The sequence below is a fragment of the Saimiri boliviensis genome, chromosome 11, assembly GCF_048565385.1.
Source record: "Saimiri boliviensis isolate mSaiBol1 chromosome 11, mSaiBol1.pri, whole genome shotgun sequence".
Lineage (NCBI taxonomy): Eukaryota > Metazoa > Chordata > Mammalia > Primates > Cebidae > Saimiri > Saimiri boliviensis.
In genome coordinates, this window is record NC_133459.1 from 18706762 (window position 1) to 18725061 (window position 18300).

Genomic DNA, 18300 nt, shown 5'->3' on the forward strand with positions numbered 1-18300 from the left:
CAGAATGGCCACTTCTCCTCTCGGGGAAGGCTGGTAGTTATCGTGCAGTCACTGACTGGGAGGTTCCTGGGGAAAATGAAAAGAATGAACCCCCAAGACTGCTTGGGGGTGTCTGAAATGGGAAAACTAGGTTGTGGGGATCTTGGGGAGCCTCTCCCCACCTCCTGCCCTTCCTGTGTCTCACAGGTTCTGAAGGCAGAGTAGCCAGCGGGATGCCCGGCTTGCTGAATTGGATCACGGGGGCAGCCCTGCCCCTCACGGCGTCTGATGTCACCTCCTGCGTCAGTGGTTACGCCCTGGGCCTAACTGCCTCCCTCACCTATGGCAACCTGGAAGCCCAGCCCTTCCAGGGTAAGGACACCTGCTGAGGCCTCCCCAGGGCCACCCCCTCCTCCACACTGAACCCTTGTCTTGACATTTACTTGCTGACTGACCTTGGGCAAGTCATGCCACCCCTCCGAGTCTGTTTCCTCATCTGTAAAATAGGAAGATCATTTCTGCTCTGCAGGCCTCAACGCTGATAGCAAGGAGGGTCCGGATTTGAGCTGAGGCGGTTTGGGTTCAGCCCCAGCCAACTCTCCCTACACTTTTTTTTTTCTCTGAGACAGGATCTCACTCTGTTGCCCAGGCTTGAACACAGTGATATGATCTCGGCTCACTGCAGCCTCCACCTCCTGGGCCCAAGAGATCTTTCCACCTCAGCCTCCCAAGTTTCTGGGACTACAGGCATGTACCACCACACCCAACTAATTTTTGCATGATGGGATTTTGCCATGTCACCCAGTCTGGTCTTGAATTCATGAGCTCAAGCAACTCACCCACCTCGGCCTCCCGAAGTGCTGGGATTACGGGCATGAGCCACGGTGCCAGACTGTCCCATACTTTTACAATCCCAAGGCACACTGTCCACTGCTCAGTCCCATGCTTTCTCCAGAAAGCCTCACGAGAGGAGAGGCATCAAGACTCAGTCGAAGCCAGGAGCCCCCACTCCTAGCCATGGCTCTTGCTCCTATGAACCTGGGGAGGCTGCCACCCCCTCAAAATCAGGACGCTCCTTTCTGCTGTCCAGATGCCCCAGGCGGTGGCGTAGCAGATGAGGTAATACAGAAGGCAGAATGTTGTGGACTCAGAAACCATCTACGAATACGCACCATGGTCCAGGTGTGGAAGCACACTGGCCTGTCAGAGTCATGTGTAAATTAAACTCCTTCCACTTCAGGAGGGGGGTTGTGGGAAAGCTCACTAGGCGGGCACTGGCCAGGATTCCCTTCTCATCCACAGTGATGGGGCCTCCTAACCACCAGACTTTATGTCTGTGGTCACCAACCTGAGGTTCTGAAACACCTGCGGGGCTGCCCTGGGGACCAACACTAGCCAAAGGGAGCTGCAGGGAAAATTTCTTCCCCTTAGAAATCTCCTGGGCAGGGTAGGTGGCCTTGTTCCTGTGTCCAAGGAAACCTAGAGAGGGTGACTTAAAATAGATCCACCTGCAGACTCAGGAGGCTAAATAACCAAATGACTTCGAACAGCCTTTTGGCTTTTCACATGTAGAAGGAACAAGTCCCCCATTTTACAGATGAGGAAACTGAGGCCCAGAGGAAGTGGAGGTCAGGGTTTGTGGGGGCTCACTCCGGACCCAGCATTGTGCTGTTCTGTTGTTAAGAGGGTAGATAAAATGGAACCTTGATACTGTACATTACACGCGATTCCAGTCGCCAGCATTACTCAGAAGCTGCTTAGAACTGCAGGATTCCTACATTTTAACAAAAACCCCCTGGTCATTCGTGAGCTTCTAAAGTTTGAGAAGCACTAAGATATAAAAACGTGTGGCACAGCCGGGCACAGTGGCTCACGCCTGTAATCCCAGCACTTTGGGAAGCCGAGGTGGGTGGATCATGAGGTCAGCAGTTCAAGACCTGCCTGGCCAAGATGGTAAAACCTCATCTCTACTAACAATAGAAAAATTAGCTGGGCACGGTGGCAGGCGCCTGTAATACTCAGGAGGCTGAATTGCTTACAGCCGGGCAGCAGAGGTTGCAATGAGCCAAGACTGCACCACTGCACTCCAGCCTGGGCGACAGAGTAAGACTCTGCCTCAAAAAAAAAAAAAAAAAAAAAAAAAAGTGTGGCACATGGGCTTAATAAATGATGCCTATTTATTCAATTGTCGCAGTGACCCTGTGAGTGGGCTTCGTTATCCCCATCTTACAGATTGTGCTAGGAGGCCCAGAGAAGTTAGGTGTCTTATCCAAGGTCACCTGGCTAGAAAACATGACGGGTCCTGGATTAGAACCGTAGTCTTCCTGCAAAGCCCCACATTCCATGCCACGGCTGGCAAACTGTGGCCCATGGACCAAACTGACCACACAGATGGGCTTTATGAGGCCCACACAAGTTCCATAAAAACCCATGCTTTCACTTTCTTGGAAAATCAGAAGTTCTGACCACATCAGGCTCACACACCTGCAAAGTAAGAGCTGGTCCTGCCGCCATGCTTACCCACGTGGTCTCGGAGCTGGGAGGTCCCAGCCCGGCTCTCTGCCCAGGCCTCCTAGCATCTGCTAAGTGGCAGAGGGCACCACCTATCAGGCTGGCCAAGGGTTCAGGTTCCTTCCAGACAAGGGGTGTACAGGGTGGGCCTAGGGCACCCCGCGATGCTGGGCTCTGCTCTGACAGGCCTCTTCGTGTACCCCCTGGATGAGGGCACCACGGTGATTGGCTTTGAGGCAGTCATTGCAGACCGCATTGTGACGGTACAGATCAAGGACAAAGCCAAGCTGGAGAGCAGCCACTTCGATGCCTCCCATGTTCGATCCCCAACAGTCACAGGTAAGGAAGCCAGAAGGGCTGCAGCGGGACCCGGGTTTGGCCAGCCAGAGGCTGCTGGGGCTGGAGCCTCAGGCAGACTGCAGGGACAGCGAGGGCATAGGAGGGAGAAAGAGCACTGACCTAGTCAGGAATCGCAGGTGAAGTCCTGTGCCACCCTGGGCCAATAATTAACTTCTCTGAATCTCAGCTTCACTGTCCGTTAAGACAGAGGTAATTGACTTCCTGTTGTCACCTCAAAAGTGTGAGGATCAACGGAAGGGAGGCAACAAAAAGATTTTGAAGATCTCTCTAGAGAACAAACTAATGTCTTTTACGCTCAGAGGCTGTGGGGTGAGTCACATCAGGATTTGACTCCCTTTCCTGTTGTTCACAAATGGTGTAAGCTTAGAGAAAAAATAAACCTCCTCTGTAGAGTGGAATGAATAACGGTCTTCACCCGATGCTGAATCGGGACAATGCATGCAGAGTATTTACTCACATCGCAGTAAATACTCAAAGCATGGCTACCAAGGCCTGCTATTGAGGAAACTGAGGCTCAGAGCGTGAGAGCCACTGGCTCAAGGCCAGTAGAAGGCAGCTGTTAGTGCCTTTTAGACAGCAGGTCACACAGCATTAGTGGCAGAACCAGGGCTAGAACACAGACCAGCTGTCATATGATGTAAGAGATTCTTACTATTGGACCTGCGATCGAGGTAAAGTTCGTTCGCCTGGTTATTAAAATGTTTAATGAGCACTCACCGTGTGTAAGGTGCAAAGTTACCCTTGAGTTGTGATGATTTACTGCTCTCTGAAAGACTAGTTAGGATCTGTCTAAGAGTAACCATGACAGGAGCAGGAGGTGAAAAGTGGCTGTGTCCAGAGAGGCTGTAATGACGTCAGAGGAAAAGGCCAGCCCAGATCAGGGACCAGGGAGGTGTTCATGGAGGGCTTGGATGGGTGGGCCGACGGGCTAAGTACGGATGAAGGAACGGGTGTTTCGGATGAAAGGAAAGACTACGAGCAAAAGTATGAATCCCCGAGGTGGGAGATGCTTCGATTTGGTTCTTGGGGTGGGAAGTAAAGTATGTAGGTTGGAAACTGTTGGGGTTTTGTGAGTCCAAGTTTTCCACTCCCAGCAAGATAGAGTGGAAAGTTCACAGGCCTAGAGTCAGACACACAGGGTTCAGATCCTGGTTCAACGAGTTACTCATTCACAAGTCACACCCTCAAGCTGAGCCTTGGTTTTCCCATCAGCAAAATGGGGCCACTCACACTTACCACAACAGCAATCTTAGAGGGGATCAGAGATGATATATGTACAGCCCCTGACGCCAGCCTGGCACCTAGGGAACATTCTGCAAGAGAGGGTTTCCATCGCCCCTCATTCCTGCACACCGGGAAAAGTGACCTTGGATGAGGATTTGGAGCGGATCCTGTTTGTGGTCAACCTGGGGACCATTGCCCCCATGGAGAACGTCGTCATCTTCATCAGCACCTCCTCGGAGCTCCCGACGCTGCCCAGCGGGGCTGTGAGGGTCCTTCTGCCTGCTGTCTGTGCCCCCACTGTGCCCCAGTTCTGCACCAAGAGCACTGGCACCACCGAGCAACAGGCACAGGGGTAAGGAAGCCCTGCCCAGACCCATCAGAGTCCCAGATGGGCAGCAGAGAGTGTGTCAGGTGACATCAGCAGGGGGCGGGGTGGGGGAGACAGGGAGGAGATGGGGAGGTTCTGCTGTACAGTGCTACCCTCTCAGCCATTTGCTTCTCCCTGCTCACTTTTAGAGCACTTAAAAGTATCCTTGAAATGCCTCTGTAATGGTACTGGCCAGAAGTGATGACATGCACAGCTTGGAATCAGCATTTACAAGCGGTCCAAATTTCATAACTTACTCAAGTGGTACTTTCTGAGCACCTACGATGTGCTAGACACTGGGCTCGTTGTTAGGGATAGAGAAGGAAAAAAAGTCAACATGTTTCCTGACATTTTGGAACTTGGGGGAAGATCATTATCCAATGAATAACACATCTAATTGCGTGACTAATTGTTTATGTACAGAACGCATAATTGACTGAAAAGTACAAGGAAGAGAAGTTCATTGAGCTAAGAGTATAAAACAGGGATTCAACCTGGGGGCTCAGGGACCAGACCAGGCTTCTCCAAAGAGTGATGTTTCAGCTGGGAACTGAATGACGAGGAGGACGTAGGCACAGAGAGGAGTGTTCCTGTGGGTGGCAGCAGCAGGGACAAAGGCCCTAGGGTAGCAAGAACAGGGATCCAGAGAGGAACAGAGGCACAGGTGGCACACAGTGAGACTGCAGAGGCATCGGATGCCCTTCGGCTCTTGCTAAGACTGGGTTTCTCCCAAAAGCAGCAAGGAGCCATTAACAGGGTTTTCAGCAGGAGGAGGAGGGGAACATGACTAGCCCAGTACCTGGACAGTTTCTCTGTTCTTCCCTGGTGGTATAGGAGGGAAAAGGAGGTGGGTCACAGTCTAAGGCACTTACGGCTGAGATCATTTGCTATAAAAGTAAGTGCTATAGGGGACGGAAGGGGACGGAGTGGACAAATGCTATTTTAGCTCCAATGAACAAGAATTTGTAGCCTGACCTGAATAAAGAGGGCAAGCCATGGACATATTCGAGAGGGAGTATTTTGCTCAGGAAGAGTCACAAGTGCAAAGGCCCTGGGGCAGCAGCGGGAGCCATGTATCAAGGCAGCAGCAGAAAGGCTAGTGTGGCTATAGCAGAATGAAAGAGGAAAGGAGAGAGGTCAGACGGGTAGTGAGGAGTGGGATCATGCAGGGCCTTGGAGGATGGCACTTGGCACAACAGAGAAGCTGGTGGCATAAGCCAGTCTCAGACCAAAGAGCTCCGGCCTGCGTGGTGTCTTTGTAAGTGTTGCCAATGAGGATGCACCTTGTGCATTTGAGAGGCAAGGCCTAGCCAGTACATTCAGGACCTAAGTGGATCAGAAGACAAGAGGCTCAGGAAGTCCTGGTGCCACTACGCTTCCTCCTGCCCGTTCCAGCAGGCAGGAATTAAGAGTTAGGAGTGACATTCTTGGGGAAATCCTGCATCAAACCCCTGTGAACCTTGAAGGAGCTCAGATAGAGTGACACAGACAAAATTCAAAACACAGGTGATACCAAGTGTTGGAGAGGAGAGAGGATGATACTCGTTCACTGCTAATAGAAGTAGGAACGGGACAGCCACCCTGGAAAGCACTCTAGCGATCCTTGGCATGTCCTTTCACCCAGGGATCATGGAGAAATTATTTCACAAGTCCAAAGGGAACATGGATAGGGATATTCATAGTCTCACAGGAACATGGATAGTGATATTCATGGTGGCATTATTTGTGGATCCAGGGAGGCGGAGCTGGGAACAACAAATAGAAGGTAATGGAGGTCCCCAGGTGACATCAAGTTAGCAGTGAGGACTTGGGTTTGCAACCACCTGGGCAGAGTTTTAAAACGTAAGATTGTGCCAAAAAAAGTAAGAGCTGGAATGAGATTCATAATATAAGGCAATCTTGTCAGCTTAAAGCACAGTCACCGCCAAATGCTGCCGTGGATTTTACAAGGATGTGTGCATACGGAAGGACATAGATTAAAGACCTGAGGGGGTGTGCCTGTAGAGGGGAGGGGTACAGAGCAGAATGGGATGGGGTGGAGATCACAAAGAAAGAGGGCCCCGAAATGTGAGCATTCAGCAGGTGACTGTCACTCGGCTAAGCAGTTGCTCCTGGAGTCCTCAAAGCAACTGCAAACTATTGTCCCCATTTAAAGGATGGGAAAACAAATGCTTAGGGGAGACATGAATTGCAAGGGTTTGCAGCGCACAGAGACAGAGCAGAGATTCCAGATGCGGGGTGACGCAGTACAAACCGTTTCATCACGGAGCCGGACAGACCTAGGGTAGGAGGTTTGGGCCGGGACTCCGCCAAGTCTTCATTGTGGGAACTCAGGCCAGTCATCTCGCCTCACTGAGCTTCAGTTTCCCCACATGGAAAGTGGAAACCCTGACACCTTCCTTCCAGAGCTGCGGTGAGAATGATGTGAGCTACCCCTCAGGAGCTCCGTGCCCAGCGCTTGGCCCAGCGAGGGTGCTCCTTGGAGGTGGCTGTGCTTTACGTCAGAATCCAGGCTCTCCCTGGGGTCAGGCTAAGTGGGAGAGTGCAGGCTGGGGCCTTGGTGGGCTGGGCTGCCTGGGACTCATTGTCCTCTCCTTGTTTTCTCGTGCTGGGCCCCTGTCTCCACCCGCCTGGCCTCCTTTCCTTCTCCCCGCCCTTTTCTAGCAAAGACAGGCACTGCTTCGGCGCCTGGGCCCCAGGCTCCTGGAGTAAGTTGTGCCTGGCGACTCTCCTAAACACCGATGTGTCCAACCCCATGGAGTATGAGTTCAGCTTCCAGCTGGAGATCCGCGGGCCATGTCTGCTTGCAGGTGAGAGGGAGCTGTCCAGACGGGGTGGGAGGGCTGCAGGCCAAAAGTCAAAAGCTGCCAGGGATGGGACGGGAATGGGCAGGGAAGCCGACTGGTCCAGACGGCAGACCAGCTGAAGCACACAGAGCCTGTGGACCCTGATTTCCCATGGCCCCAGCAAGCAGCCCAAAGATGAGTCCCTTCCCGGGATGGATTTCAAGGCCACTGACTTCCACCCCAATGGCTTCCTTGGGAAAAATGTCCACGGGGAATGGTGGCCCTTGGTTCTCTCCTAATGGCCACAGCTGTAAAGCTGCTTCCGGGTTCTCACCTTGCCTGCATGTCAGAAGCACCCAGAGACATCCTGCAGCCCAGATCCCACCCCCAGAGATTCTGGAGTGTGTTCCGGGCATGGAAACATGTAAAAGCTCCCCAGGAAGTTCTAATGTGTGAGTAGGTTGAGAACTATTGCTCTGAGGTTCTTCCCCAACCACTCAGAGCTTTCAAAGGACACCAGGATGTACTTTCTTGTCAGTGCGTGCGTTCTTAGAGCAACGCTACATTCCAGTGCGAGGTGCATTTACGGAGCACCCATCAAAACAACGCCCTCCAACAGAGCGCTGGGCACCATCTGCTTGGCAGCATCCTGGGGGCTGTGCGTGCCCTATAAGGACCCCCACTACACCCTGAGTACAGAGCAGGAAGAGCCATCAGACACAATCTAAGCCTGCATTTTACAGGTGGGGAAATTGAGGCAGCCTGGCCATGTTCACACTGCAGGTCAAGAACCCCTAATGGGGCTGGCATGTCACTCTTCTCTGGCCTGGGTCTTGGTGTGCTCCAGCCAACTCCTGTCTCTCCTGACCTCGTGAGCCTATATCCCCCTTGCCTTTTTATGCCACTCAGGGGTGGAGAGTCCCACACATGAGATTCGTGCAGACGCCGCCCCAGCTGCCCGCTCTGCCAAGAGCATCATCATCACCTTGGCCAACAAGCACACCTTCGACCGTCCTGTGGAGATCCTCATCCACCCAAGCGGTACGGTGCCCTGCAATGGGCCCCTGGGCTGCCTGTGGGAGGGAGGAAGAGGCGCTGATCCTGTGGGGACAGAACACGTGGCCCCCTGCCCAGCAGCTAGCTAGCCAGGGAGAGGGTCAGGGGTGGGTGTGGCCAAGGAGAGGAGACCCACTATGTGCCTCCCAAGAAAGTTGGCTCTAACTGGCAGAATCGAAAGTCTCCTGCCCTGATTCAAGCTCCAGAGGCCCAGGGTCTCATCCCCCCATCAGGGCACTTCACCCCCAGCCCAGCTGAGCAGAGGATCTTTGAAACCCGAAGCTCAGTGAGACCCTGGAAATTCTGTACCCTCAAGGAGAAATTCTTGTCTGTTCAAGAATTCATAGAATGTCAGGACCTAAGCACATTAGAGAGTCGTTTTACCCCATCTCACTACCATTTCACAGATGGCTTCACTGAGGCCCAGAGAGGGGCAGTGGGTCGCCCATGGCCACTAGGCTCCCCTGCCTCCCAGCTAAGGCGTCTTCCCAAGCCCTACACTGCTTCAGGCAGCCAGGGTTTCCACCCGCTTCCAACTGGGAATCCCACCCCTGTGAGAATCTTGCACCTAAACCGAAGCCCCTGGCATCCCTCTCCTATGATACCTCGCTAAGTGCTAAGAGTCAATCTCATCTCTGCAGAGCCCCACATGCCCCATGTCCTGATAGAGAAAGGGGACATGACGCTGGCAGAATTTGACCAGCACTTGAAGGGAAGAACAGATTTCATTAAAGGGATGAAGAAGGACAGCAGTGCAGAGCGGAAGGTGAGGGCAACTGTGGTGGGGAGCAGATGGTGGCAGAGCCGGGGTGGCGCTGAGGCCTGGTCTCCACTGAACTAGTGAGGTGGGGAGGTGACCTGCTTGAGGTCACCCAGAAAGCTGGAGGCAGACACCAGGCAAGAAGCATTTCCTGGCCAGACACGGTGGCTCATGCCTGTAATCCCAGCACTTTGGGAGGCCGAGGCGGCAGATCACGAGGTCAGGAGTTCAAGACCAGCCTGGCCAACATGGTGAGACCCTATCTCTACTAAAAATACAAAAATTAGCTGGGGGTGGTGGCATGCACCTGTAATCCCAGCTACTCAGGAGGCTGAGGCAGGAGAATCGCTTGAACCTTGGAGGCAGAGGTTCTGGTGAGCTGAGATCATGCCACTGCACTCTAGCCTGAGTGACAGAGAAAGACTCTGTCTCAAAAAAAAAAAAAAAAAAAAAGTATTTCCTTCCATGGAGCCTGGGGCACTGCAGGGCACTTTCAGATGCCCCGTCATCCTGGCTCTGTTCCCGCCTCTTGCAGGTCACTTTCCCCAGGACCTCACAGGTGCCTAAGCCAAGCAAGTTCACATATGGTAGCAGAAATGGCCTTGGCCTCCTCTGGGCCTCTGCACTTCCAGGGGCATCCAGGACCCTTCAGCTCCTTACCTTCCGGGCCTCCCTTTCCTACCAGCTGAGTAGCTTCTTGCTCTTCCTCCCTATTACATAAAGGACAAAGACAGAGCCAGGAAAGCCTGAGAAAGATCCTTTCCTTCTGCCGTCCCCCACCCCATGAAGCTATAGGACAAGGAGGCCTGGCCAGGGGGCGGGGATGGGAAAGGGAACATTGGAGGCTGAGCACCAGCCACAGGTCACAGCCAGTGCTCTGCGGGAGACACACTGAGCTGGGTCCTGACTACCATGAGAGGTTTCAGAAAGATGGCTCACCTCTCTGCATTAGCCCCATTTGTAGATCAGAAAACTGAGATCTAGCACCCAAAGATCACCAGTGAGCTGGAGAAAGGGAAAGGCGCTTACCTCAGAAGTTAGAACTGGTGACCAGGAGGCTAAGGGATGAGACTGGATTCTGCGGGGGCAGTTGAGCTGGGTTTCACACCACCAGCCATGCTCTGCTTGCCTAGCTGGCACAGGGCAGTGGCAAGGTGGGGAAGTGGACAGAGACCCTACTGGAAGCCGCTGCTCTCCCAGAGGTGCCCCTCAGCCGGATGAGTCAGGTGGGAGAAGAAGCTGGAGGCAGGTTCTCAGAGTAGGGGACGGCAATGCCAGAGGTCCCATCGAGGTCAGAACTGCCACCCCGTGGGCCTCCCAGGCCTGGGGCTGGCTGCCCTCACTGCAAAGCATTAAATCAATTAGCTTAGGGACTGTTGAAGCAAATGATTTTTCATTTGCCACCTTGGGTTGGTTATGCAAATAGCCTGTATTTTCACAAACTCCGAGGATGACAGCTATCAACCCACAGCTGCTAAGAAGTGAGGAGTTTATTGTAATTGGATAATGGCAGCTTGAGAAGACATTAGAGAATCCTGAGCCAGGGCACCCACCCCGTCCCTCTGAGAGGTAGATAAGGTTTCTGGAGGCAGTTTCTCTCACTGGCAGATGAGGCTGCTGCTGCCTTGGGCTCTATTACTGAAAGAGCCAGGCTGGGCTGTGGCCTCTGGAGGAGGGGCTTCAAGTGGGAGAGAGAGAGAGAGAGAGAGAGATCCCTTGGCAGGGATGAGAGTTGATTGGGGATATCCACAGGTGAACATCAATCAGGAAGTGTGGGTGGGACTAGCTGTCAGAAACCCTGGCTTAGCAAGGAGAGGGCAAATCACACAGAAAGACACACCACGCCCAAGAGGCAGAGATGTCAAGAGAAACAGAGACTGAAAAAAAAAAAAAAATGATGTACACGCAGATCAGTGGCAGACAGAAAGGCCCATGCAGATTCATTCTCTCACTTATTCATTCAACAAATAAATCTTCGGGGACAACGCTGAGAATGACACAGTCTTTATCTTCACGGAGCTCATATTCAGGAGAACTGCTAGAATCCAGAAGGCGGGGGTTGCATTGAGCCAAGATCACACCGCTCAACTCCAACCTGGGCAGCAGTGCAAGACTCCGTCTCTAAAATAATTAATTAATGAATGAATTTTTAAAAACCACCAACGTGCTGCCCTTCCTGTCATCTTTACTGATCCATCTCTGGACCAGGCCCTGTGTTAAATTCCGCAGATGTAAAAGAGGCTAAGGGATGGAAAGACAGAGGGAAAAAAGCAAATCAATGAGCCGGGTCTGTTTGGAGGGGGATGGTGTGATCACGAGTGGTAGGTGCTGGGCGTCAGCAAAAGCCTGTCTGAGGATAGGACCTGGCTGATGGCAAAGAGCCCACCGTGGGAGGAATGGGTGGAGAGGGCGCAAGGGGGGAAAAGCAGGAAGCAGACCAATGGTGACCTGTTTGGAAAACAGGAAGATGGCCAGTGCAGCTGAAATGTAGGGAGCAGAGTCGGCAGAGAGGAGGTGGCCAGGTAGGCAGGGGTCAGGCCACGGGGAGCTCTTCCTAAACCACGGTTCAGAGTGTTCAGGGAGGGCACTGCCTGAGCAAGAGAATGACAAGAACAGTCGCTCTGCAGAATGGACCCCAGGGAGAGAAAAGTGAGACAAAGAGCAGGAAGAGACTATTGCAAAGGTCCAGAGAGAGACGGTCCTCTCCTGCACTTGGGCGGTAGCAGTGGAGATAGAGAGACGCGGACGGGTTCGGGCTGCGTCTTAGCAGCGGGACTGGCAACGCTTTGCTGCAGGATGGCATGTGTGGAGTGAGGAGAAGAGGGGAGCCGAGGACAACTGTTAGGCGTTTGGTTTGAACAACCGGGTGGGTGGTGATGTTGTCTATTGAGTTGGGGAAGGAACCCAAATAGACAGAAACTGAGAAATGGACACAGAGACACGTATACGCAGAGACAGCCAGATACGAGGACAGAGAGAAAGTCGGAGTGGAGAGTGAGAGCAGCGTGAGAACCAAGGAAATGAAACTCTTTTTGGAGTGGAGGGGGAGGAGGCCCTGGCCTCAGGGCCAGCTAGGAGGCCATATGAAAAGATAAGCGGCCAGGCCAGGCCAGGTGGCTCATGCCTGTAATCCTAGCACTTTGGGAGGCTGAGGCGGGTGGATTGCCTGAGCTCAGGAGTTCAAGACCGGGGCAACACGGTGAAACCCCATCTCTACTAAAATACGAAATGTTAGCCAGGCATGGCGGGGTGCACCTGTAGTCCCAGCTACTCAGGAGGCTGAGGCAGGAGGAATGCTAGAACCCAGGAGGTGGAGGTTGCAGTGAGCCGAGATCACACCACAGCACTCCAGCCTGGGCGGCAGAATGAGACTCCGTCTCTAAAATAATTATTTAATTAATTAATTGATTATCCATCTCTGGACCAGGCTCTCCGTTAAATTCCAGAGATGTAAAAGAGGCTAAGGGATGACCTGCCTTCAAGTATAATAGCAAACCATTTGGCAGGAGGCAGAGATCAGAGCAAACACCGTATTCAGTATGGGAAGTGCTTGGGTCTCCAGGACCGGTAGAGCAGTGACAGTGACAATGATGGCTGCTGTTTAAGAGACAAGTGCTCTCTGCCGGGCAGCCAGCTTCACAAGTGCCCTGAACCCATGCAGCAACTCAGTGAGGTGTGTCTTCTTGTCCTCATTTCATGGATGAGGAAACTAAGTAATGAAGTCCGCCTGGAAATTGGGGAAGGCTTTCCAAACAGGCAGAATTTGAAGAGTGAGTAGGAATTTAACAATGGGAGAGAATCGGTAAATCAGGGAAACCCAGATCACAGCCAAGTGGAAACACGGGAGACCATTATTCAACCAAGGGGCTTCCCAGGTCTGTACTGACTCGGTTCATCCTCACAACCACCCTGAGAAGTGGACATTATTTGCCTCACTTTGCAACTGGGTAAATAGACCCAGAGGAGGGACTCACCCCCATATCACACAGTTGGATGGTGACAGAGCTGGGATTCAAACCCAGGTCTTTCTGCCTGCAAAGTCCACGCTTGCTGTTGTAACCTGTGAAGGTTTAGCAAACAGAGGAGCTGAGCACAGTCAGCCCGGAAGTCTTCTGTGCGGACCCTGAGCCGGAAGTGGATGCATGGTGAGTGACGGGGACCAGCGTGAGTCCCCAGGAGCACCTCTTGGCCCCCTGATTGCCCAAGCAGAGTGTTCCTTTCTCCTCCAGACAGAAATCATTCGAAAACGCCTCCACAAAGACATTCCCCATCACTCCGTCATCATGCTCAACTTCTGCCCCGACCTCCAGTCAGCCCAGCCGAGCCTGAGAAAGGCCCACGGGGAGTTCATCTTCCTCATTGACAGGAGCAGCAGCATGAGCGGGATCAGTGTGCACCGCGTCAAGGTACCTGCTGAGAGGGCCCCTCCCCAGGACCCAGGGCTCCAGGGCCAGGGAAACCAGCTGTGCGCCCCTAGTCCAGCTTCCTCAGCACTGTCTGTTCCAAGAAGGAACTTTTAAAAATCAGTTTAAACAGAGACACCCAAACTCCATTTGCTTCCCCAAAAAAACATAAAGCGGTGTGAGCAGAGGCAGGGCCGGCATCCATTTATAAGGGATGAAGTCATCCATAGCTGTCCTTTGCACTCCACAAACTTTAGCTAAAACACTCCAGTAGGTACTGAGTGGAGCAGGGTACAAAGAAGAGAGGAAGGGAAGTAACATTTGCTGAGGGTGTGCTGTGTGTTGGATACGGTACTAGCCACTTAATGCACAGCTTGGTATCTAACCCAGATGACAATCCTGTGAGTTGGATCCTATTTTACCATTTTCCAATTAGGAAAACTGATCTTGAGAGTTTCAGTCACCTGCTCAAGGTTACATAGCCAGTGTAGTCTGAGACTAAACCCATGTCTACCTGACCGTTCCCACCACCTGACATCAGAGCTTCAGTGGACGTGGTCCCTGCCATCAAGGAATGTGTAGAATTCAGTAGAAAAGATTGGTTTCTCTGTTTTTAAAATGTCTAATAGGTGCCATGTGGAAAAACAGGAGAATGTAAACAATGTCTGTCCTCAAGGAGCTGACAGTCAAGTGAGGAGCACAGGCCTGCGAGCCAATCAGAATGCGTGGGAGCTTGGTCTCCCTGCTATGGAGAGCTCCTCAGGAGTGTGGAAGAAACAGTGATAGAACCATAACCCCCACAGTCCAGACGACTTTCACCTGCCTCCCACTCCACCCGCAGGAGATTATTCATCTCGATCGTGGCATTATCCAACACTCCCTTGTATTTTTGCTTGGGCAGATGTCTCTCTCCCTGGAGCTAGGAACTCATTTAGGACACGGGTCATCTATCCTCTCACCTCTCTCTTTCCATGGGGACTAGCTCTGTATTTATGCATAAAAAGGCTTCTATCTCTTTACTGACCCAAGTGAAGGATAACTGAGTTCAGGAAAACAGGGAAGGAGGGACAAGAACAGAGTGGGGCTCTGTCGTCACCTGAAATTTCGTCTTTCCCAGACCAAGCTGTTGTTTCTAGGGCAACAAGCTCAGCAAGGAGAGGAGGGTTGGGTGAGATCTGGGAGGCCAGCTATCTCTGCAGGCTTGCTACAATTGTCCTGAAATATGACAGAGAAGTCATACACGGGACCCAAGTTCCTGTTTGAGGCCTCATGACACAGGGGGACAGGGCTGATTGCACCTCCTTCCCCAGCCTGCCCACCATCAAAGGCAAACATTGGAATGAGAAGCTGTCCTCGGTGCTGGAGTGCTGAAACCCACTCCAGGCCTCTGTGGCCATCTGTATCCCATTCCACTGCTACGTCAGTTCATAAGATGTCTCAGTTACCCTAGAGCATCACGGAAGCATAAACCTAAAACATGGCTTAGGGAGCATTTAGTCCATTTGCCCTCCATTTTCCAGGTAAAGAAACTGAGTCCCCAAGAGGCTAAGTGCTTTTCCCAGCGCCGCAGGGCTAGTGAGGGAGCCTGAGCCTTCTATGTCTTGCTTCAGAGCTCATTTTCCTTACATTGCTTATGGAGAATGATGCATACTCTTCCACTAAAAAATTTTCTTCTCTGATGATGTCATTTCTGCTGCATGGCATTGTGCCAAGAGCAACACCTGGGTTCCAGGATCAATTCTGCCACTGATTTGCCCTGTGGCTGTGGATGAGTTGATTCTCAACTCTGGGCTTCATTTATCCGTTCCATAAAGTGAGAAGGAAGGATCAATTCAGGCAGAGTGAATGTATGTCACATGTCCCTCCACTCCCCTCTCCTGAGCCCAGGTAGACATCAATAATTGATTATGACTTTTTTTTTCTGCTGAGCCTAGACTCAGTCTACATTCTTCTCATCTCAGTGTTCCAGGCAGTTACTACCGGTTAAATGGAATTGGTTCATAAATGGAAATCCACTTCCTGGGCTGAAGTTCTGTGCAATCTTTGCATTCCGGAATTCTCTGACAATAACTTCCTCTGGCCCTCCTTTTAGTCGTCTTTCTTCTTGGAATCTCTCCTGCCCTTCTCCAGTTCAGCTCACTGAGCGCAAGGTCATTCCTTCACAAACGGCTCTGCACTGGCACCATCCATCCTGCTAAACGTGACCCTTTTAGAGAAAGGCACAGAAATTACTCAGGCTACACATCCCTTTCCCCACTGACAATGAGGGCACTGGAAGGTTGCTCGGGTCATTAATTGTGACCCATGGGTTGAAGTTTTAGGAAAATCTAGGCTCAGAGAGGAGAGAGAAAATAGAAATCCAAACAGCCTATGCCAAAGGGGAAAGTCCAGCCAATTTAATTTCCTGCAGCTGGTCTCATTCTTCAGCTGCCACTTGCTGCCAAAAACATGGCTTTAAAAATTCTAATAGGTGTGAGCAGAGACAATCTGTATGGATCAGCAGAATCTCCTCCTAGCAGGAAGATGCATTCGTGACTAATGAAAAAATAAGCAGACATTGACTTCTTTTGTAGAGAAACCAAATGTATTGATACAAGCAATGGAGAGAGAGAATGTTAATGCTGATGTTTCATGTTAATGTTTGGGGAGGGGGATGGAATTGGGTGTGAACACGTGGAGCCTGGAAATTGATGTGGTGCAAAAGTTGCCAGAATCCACTTGCAGCTGTCTCCTTCTAGATCCTGAAGTATGACAGCTTCCCTGAAGCCATGCTGAGATCCCTGGGGGGTTACTAGCGGTAAACAACACGGGGGCCAGGGGAACACAGACCTCCATTCCTCTGCCAAGGCAGAGCCGACATGAATAAAAATCTCAGAGCTGTGTTTTTAAGGCCTCAGTCATTAGTCTTAGGTTTTGTGACCCAGTGCAATCCCTTAGCTGTCTTGAGCCTCAGTTCCCTTATCTGTAAAATAGGGTTATTAATATTAATATAGATCCCATTGGGTTGATATGATAACCATTTACTGAATATTTAGTATGCACCAGGCTGAGGCTCAGAGGGGTGACATATCTTAGAACATTTAGCATGTAGTAATAGCTTGATATTTATCATTATTGCATTGTATCATAACCATCATCACCATCATGATCATCATCATCAATTTGGCTTCTACCATCACCTCCACCTCCCTCATTGTACTGGTTTTTTTTTTTTTTCTATCTACCTTCATCACGGTCTCCTGGTGGTGCATAGTTACATGGATTATGTTTAGTCTTCATAGATTTTGGAGGGAAAGTGAGATGGCTTTGAGTCCTGACTCCATTATTTACCCTCTGGATGTTCACCAACATGTTACTTCACCTCCCTGTGCCTCAATCTTCTCTTCTATAAAATGGGGATAGTAGTGTACCTGCCTTGAGGGTTATGGTGAAGCTCAGTGAGGTGATGCATGTAAAGAACGTCCAATGTACCTGACAAATATGAGCTGGAGAGACTGCCCCTGAGGATGCGTCCTTGGGTGGTGACTGTTAGGTTGAGTCTGATGCAGAAGGTCCCACAGAGGGCCAGAAGCCATTCCATCAACAGCGTGACCTGGACCAGGCCACTTTCCTCCCTTAGACATCAATTCTGCTTTGACAGCAGGGAGCAGCTCTCCCCACCTCTCAGGATCAGCAAGAAGTTAAGTGGAACTGGCAGTACAGTTATTATATTGTAGTATTATATAGTATTATAATCTAGTTTTGCAGAACTATTGCTTATGAAATGTTTATCCACTTCTTCCTACTGTTCGCTTCACTCCCACCCTCAAAGCTGCTTTGTCTGAGAACCGCTTTCCCTTTAGAGAGGATTTATGATCATTGCTCTAATGTGGTCCAGAGGGGCGTCCTGGAAGCTCACTTTCCCCAACACATTGCGTATGTACTTGCGACAAAATCAGCTACCTAGTGAGTTAAAACCCTGTCATTGCGATCGCAAAAGGAAACTTACTCAAACACATTGGCAAACCATAATAGAAAGGTTTTAACAAGTCAGATCTGTACATGGATACATCTGATGATGATGTTGATGGTGGTGGTGGTGGTGACAGCGGCTTTGGTCCAGCCTCTGGTCAGTGTCAGCAAATTTCTTGATGTGGGGAAAAGGAGCTGCTGGGTGCAGACGGAGGAGGATAGAGGCCCATTTGGAGGCTGTTCCTGCACTAGGAAAGGGAATACTGGGCTGTGGTGGCTGAGTGGCAAGAGCTCCTTCTTGAATCTTGAAAACTCCTTTCGCTCCTGCCAGGACGCCATGTTGGTGGCCCTTAAGAGCCTCATGCCAGCCTGTCTCTTCAATATCATTGGGTTTGGATCCACATTTAAGAGCCTTTTTCCTTCCAGCCAGACCTACAGTGAGGTAAGGAGGGGGCAAGGTTGGGACCAGGAGGGTGGTGCGTGGTGGGGAGAAGAGGAAAGGAAGAAAAGAGGTGGGGAAGTAAGTAAAACCCTGGGGCTGGCCTCAGAAGCTGCCTACCCACGGAGAACCCAGATCACACCCGGGGGCAGAGAACTAAAGAGAAGCTATCTCTGTTTGGACATTTTTCTGACATCTCAGCTTTCTGACATCCCCCGCTCTTTAGAATCAAACTATTTTGGGCAAAGTGTGTGTGTGTGCAGAGGTGAGGTACAGAAAGTGGGTAGAGAGGGGACATAGCCCAGGCCTGCCACTCACTGAAGCCTCCGTTTCCCACGGAGGATGGACTCACGCAAGGTTGAACAAGGAAGTAGATGATAAGAAGTAGGGGAGTGAATAGGTGGGTGAGTGGGCGTGGCAGTGGGCTAAGAATGGAACTCCCAAGGCTCAAGATACAGTGTGAA

At 51.3% G+C, this 18300-nt stretch overlaps 1 protein-coding gene across 2 annotated transcripts in view; it reads left to right on the forward strand.

Annotated features, from left to right (window-relative positions):
- Positions 1-209: 209 nt before the first annotated feature.
- VWA5B1 (von Willebrand factor A domain containing 5B1) overlaps positions 210-18300 on the forward strand; it is a 43626-nt gene continuing 25535 nt past the window's right edge. The window contains exons 1-8 of one of the 2 annotated variants that reach the window (XM_010345502.3): positions 210-351; positions 2677-2829; positions 4156-4426; positions 7106-7251; positions 8137-8268; positions 8925-9049; positions 13273-13449; positions 17729-17839. In XM_010345502.3, the coding sequence (XP_010343804.3) occupies positions 213-351; positions 2677-2829; positions 4156-4426; positions 7106-7251; positions 8137-8268; positions 8925-9049; positions 13273-13449; positions 17729-17839 (1254 nt within the window). In that variant the 5' untranslated portion in view covers positions 210-212. Of the gene's footprint in view, positions 352-2676; positions 2830-3988; positions 3990-4155; positions 4427-7105; positions 7252-8136; positions 8269-8924; positions 9050-13272; positions 13450-17728; positions 17840-18300 lie in introns of those variants that run through there. The other variant, XM_039474158.2, reaches the window with a different exon arrangement.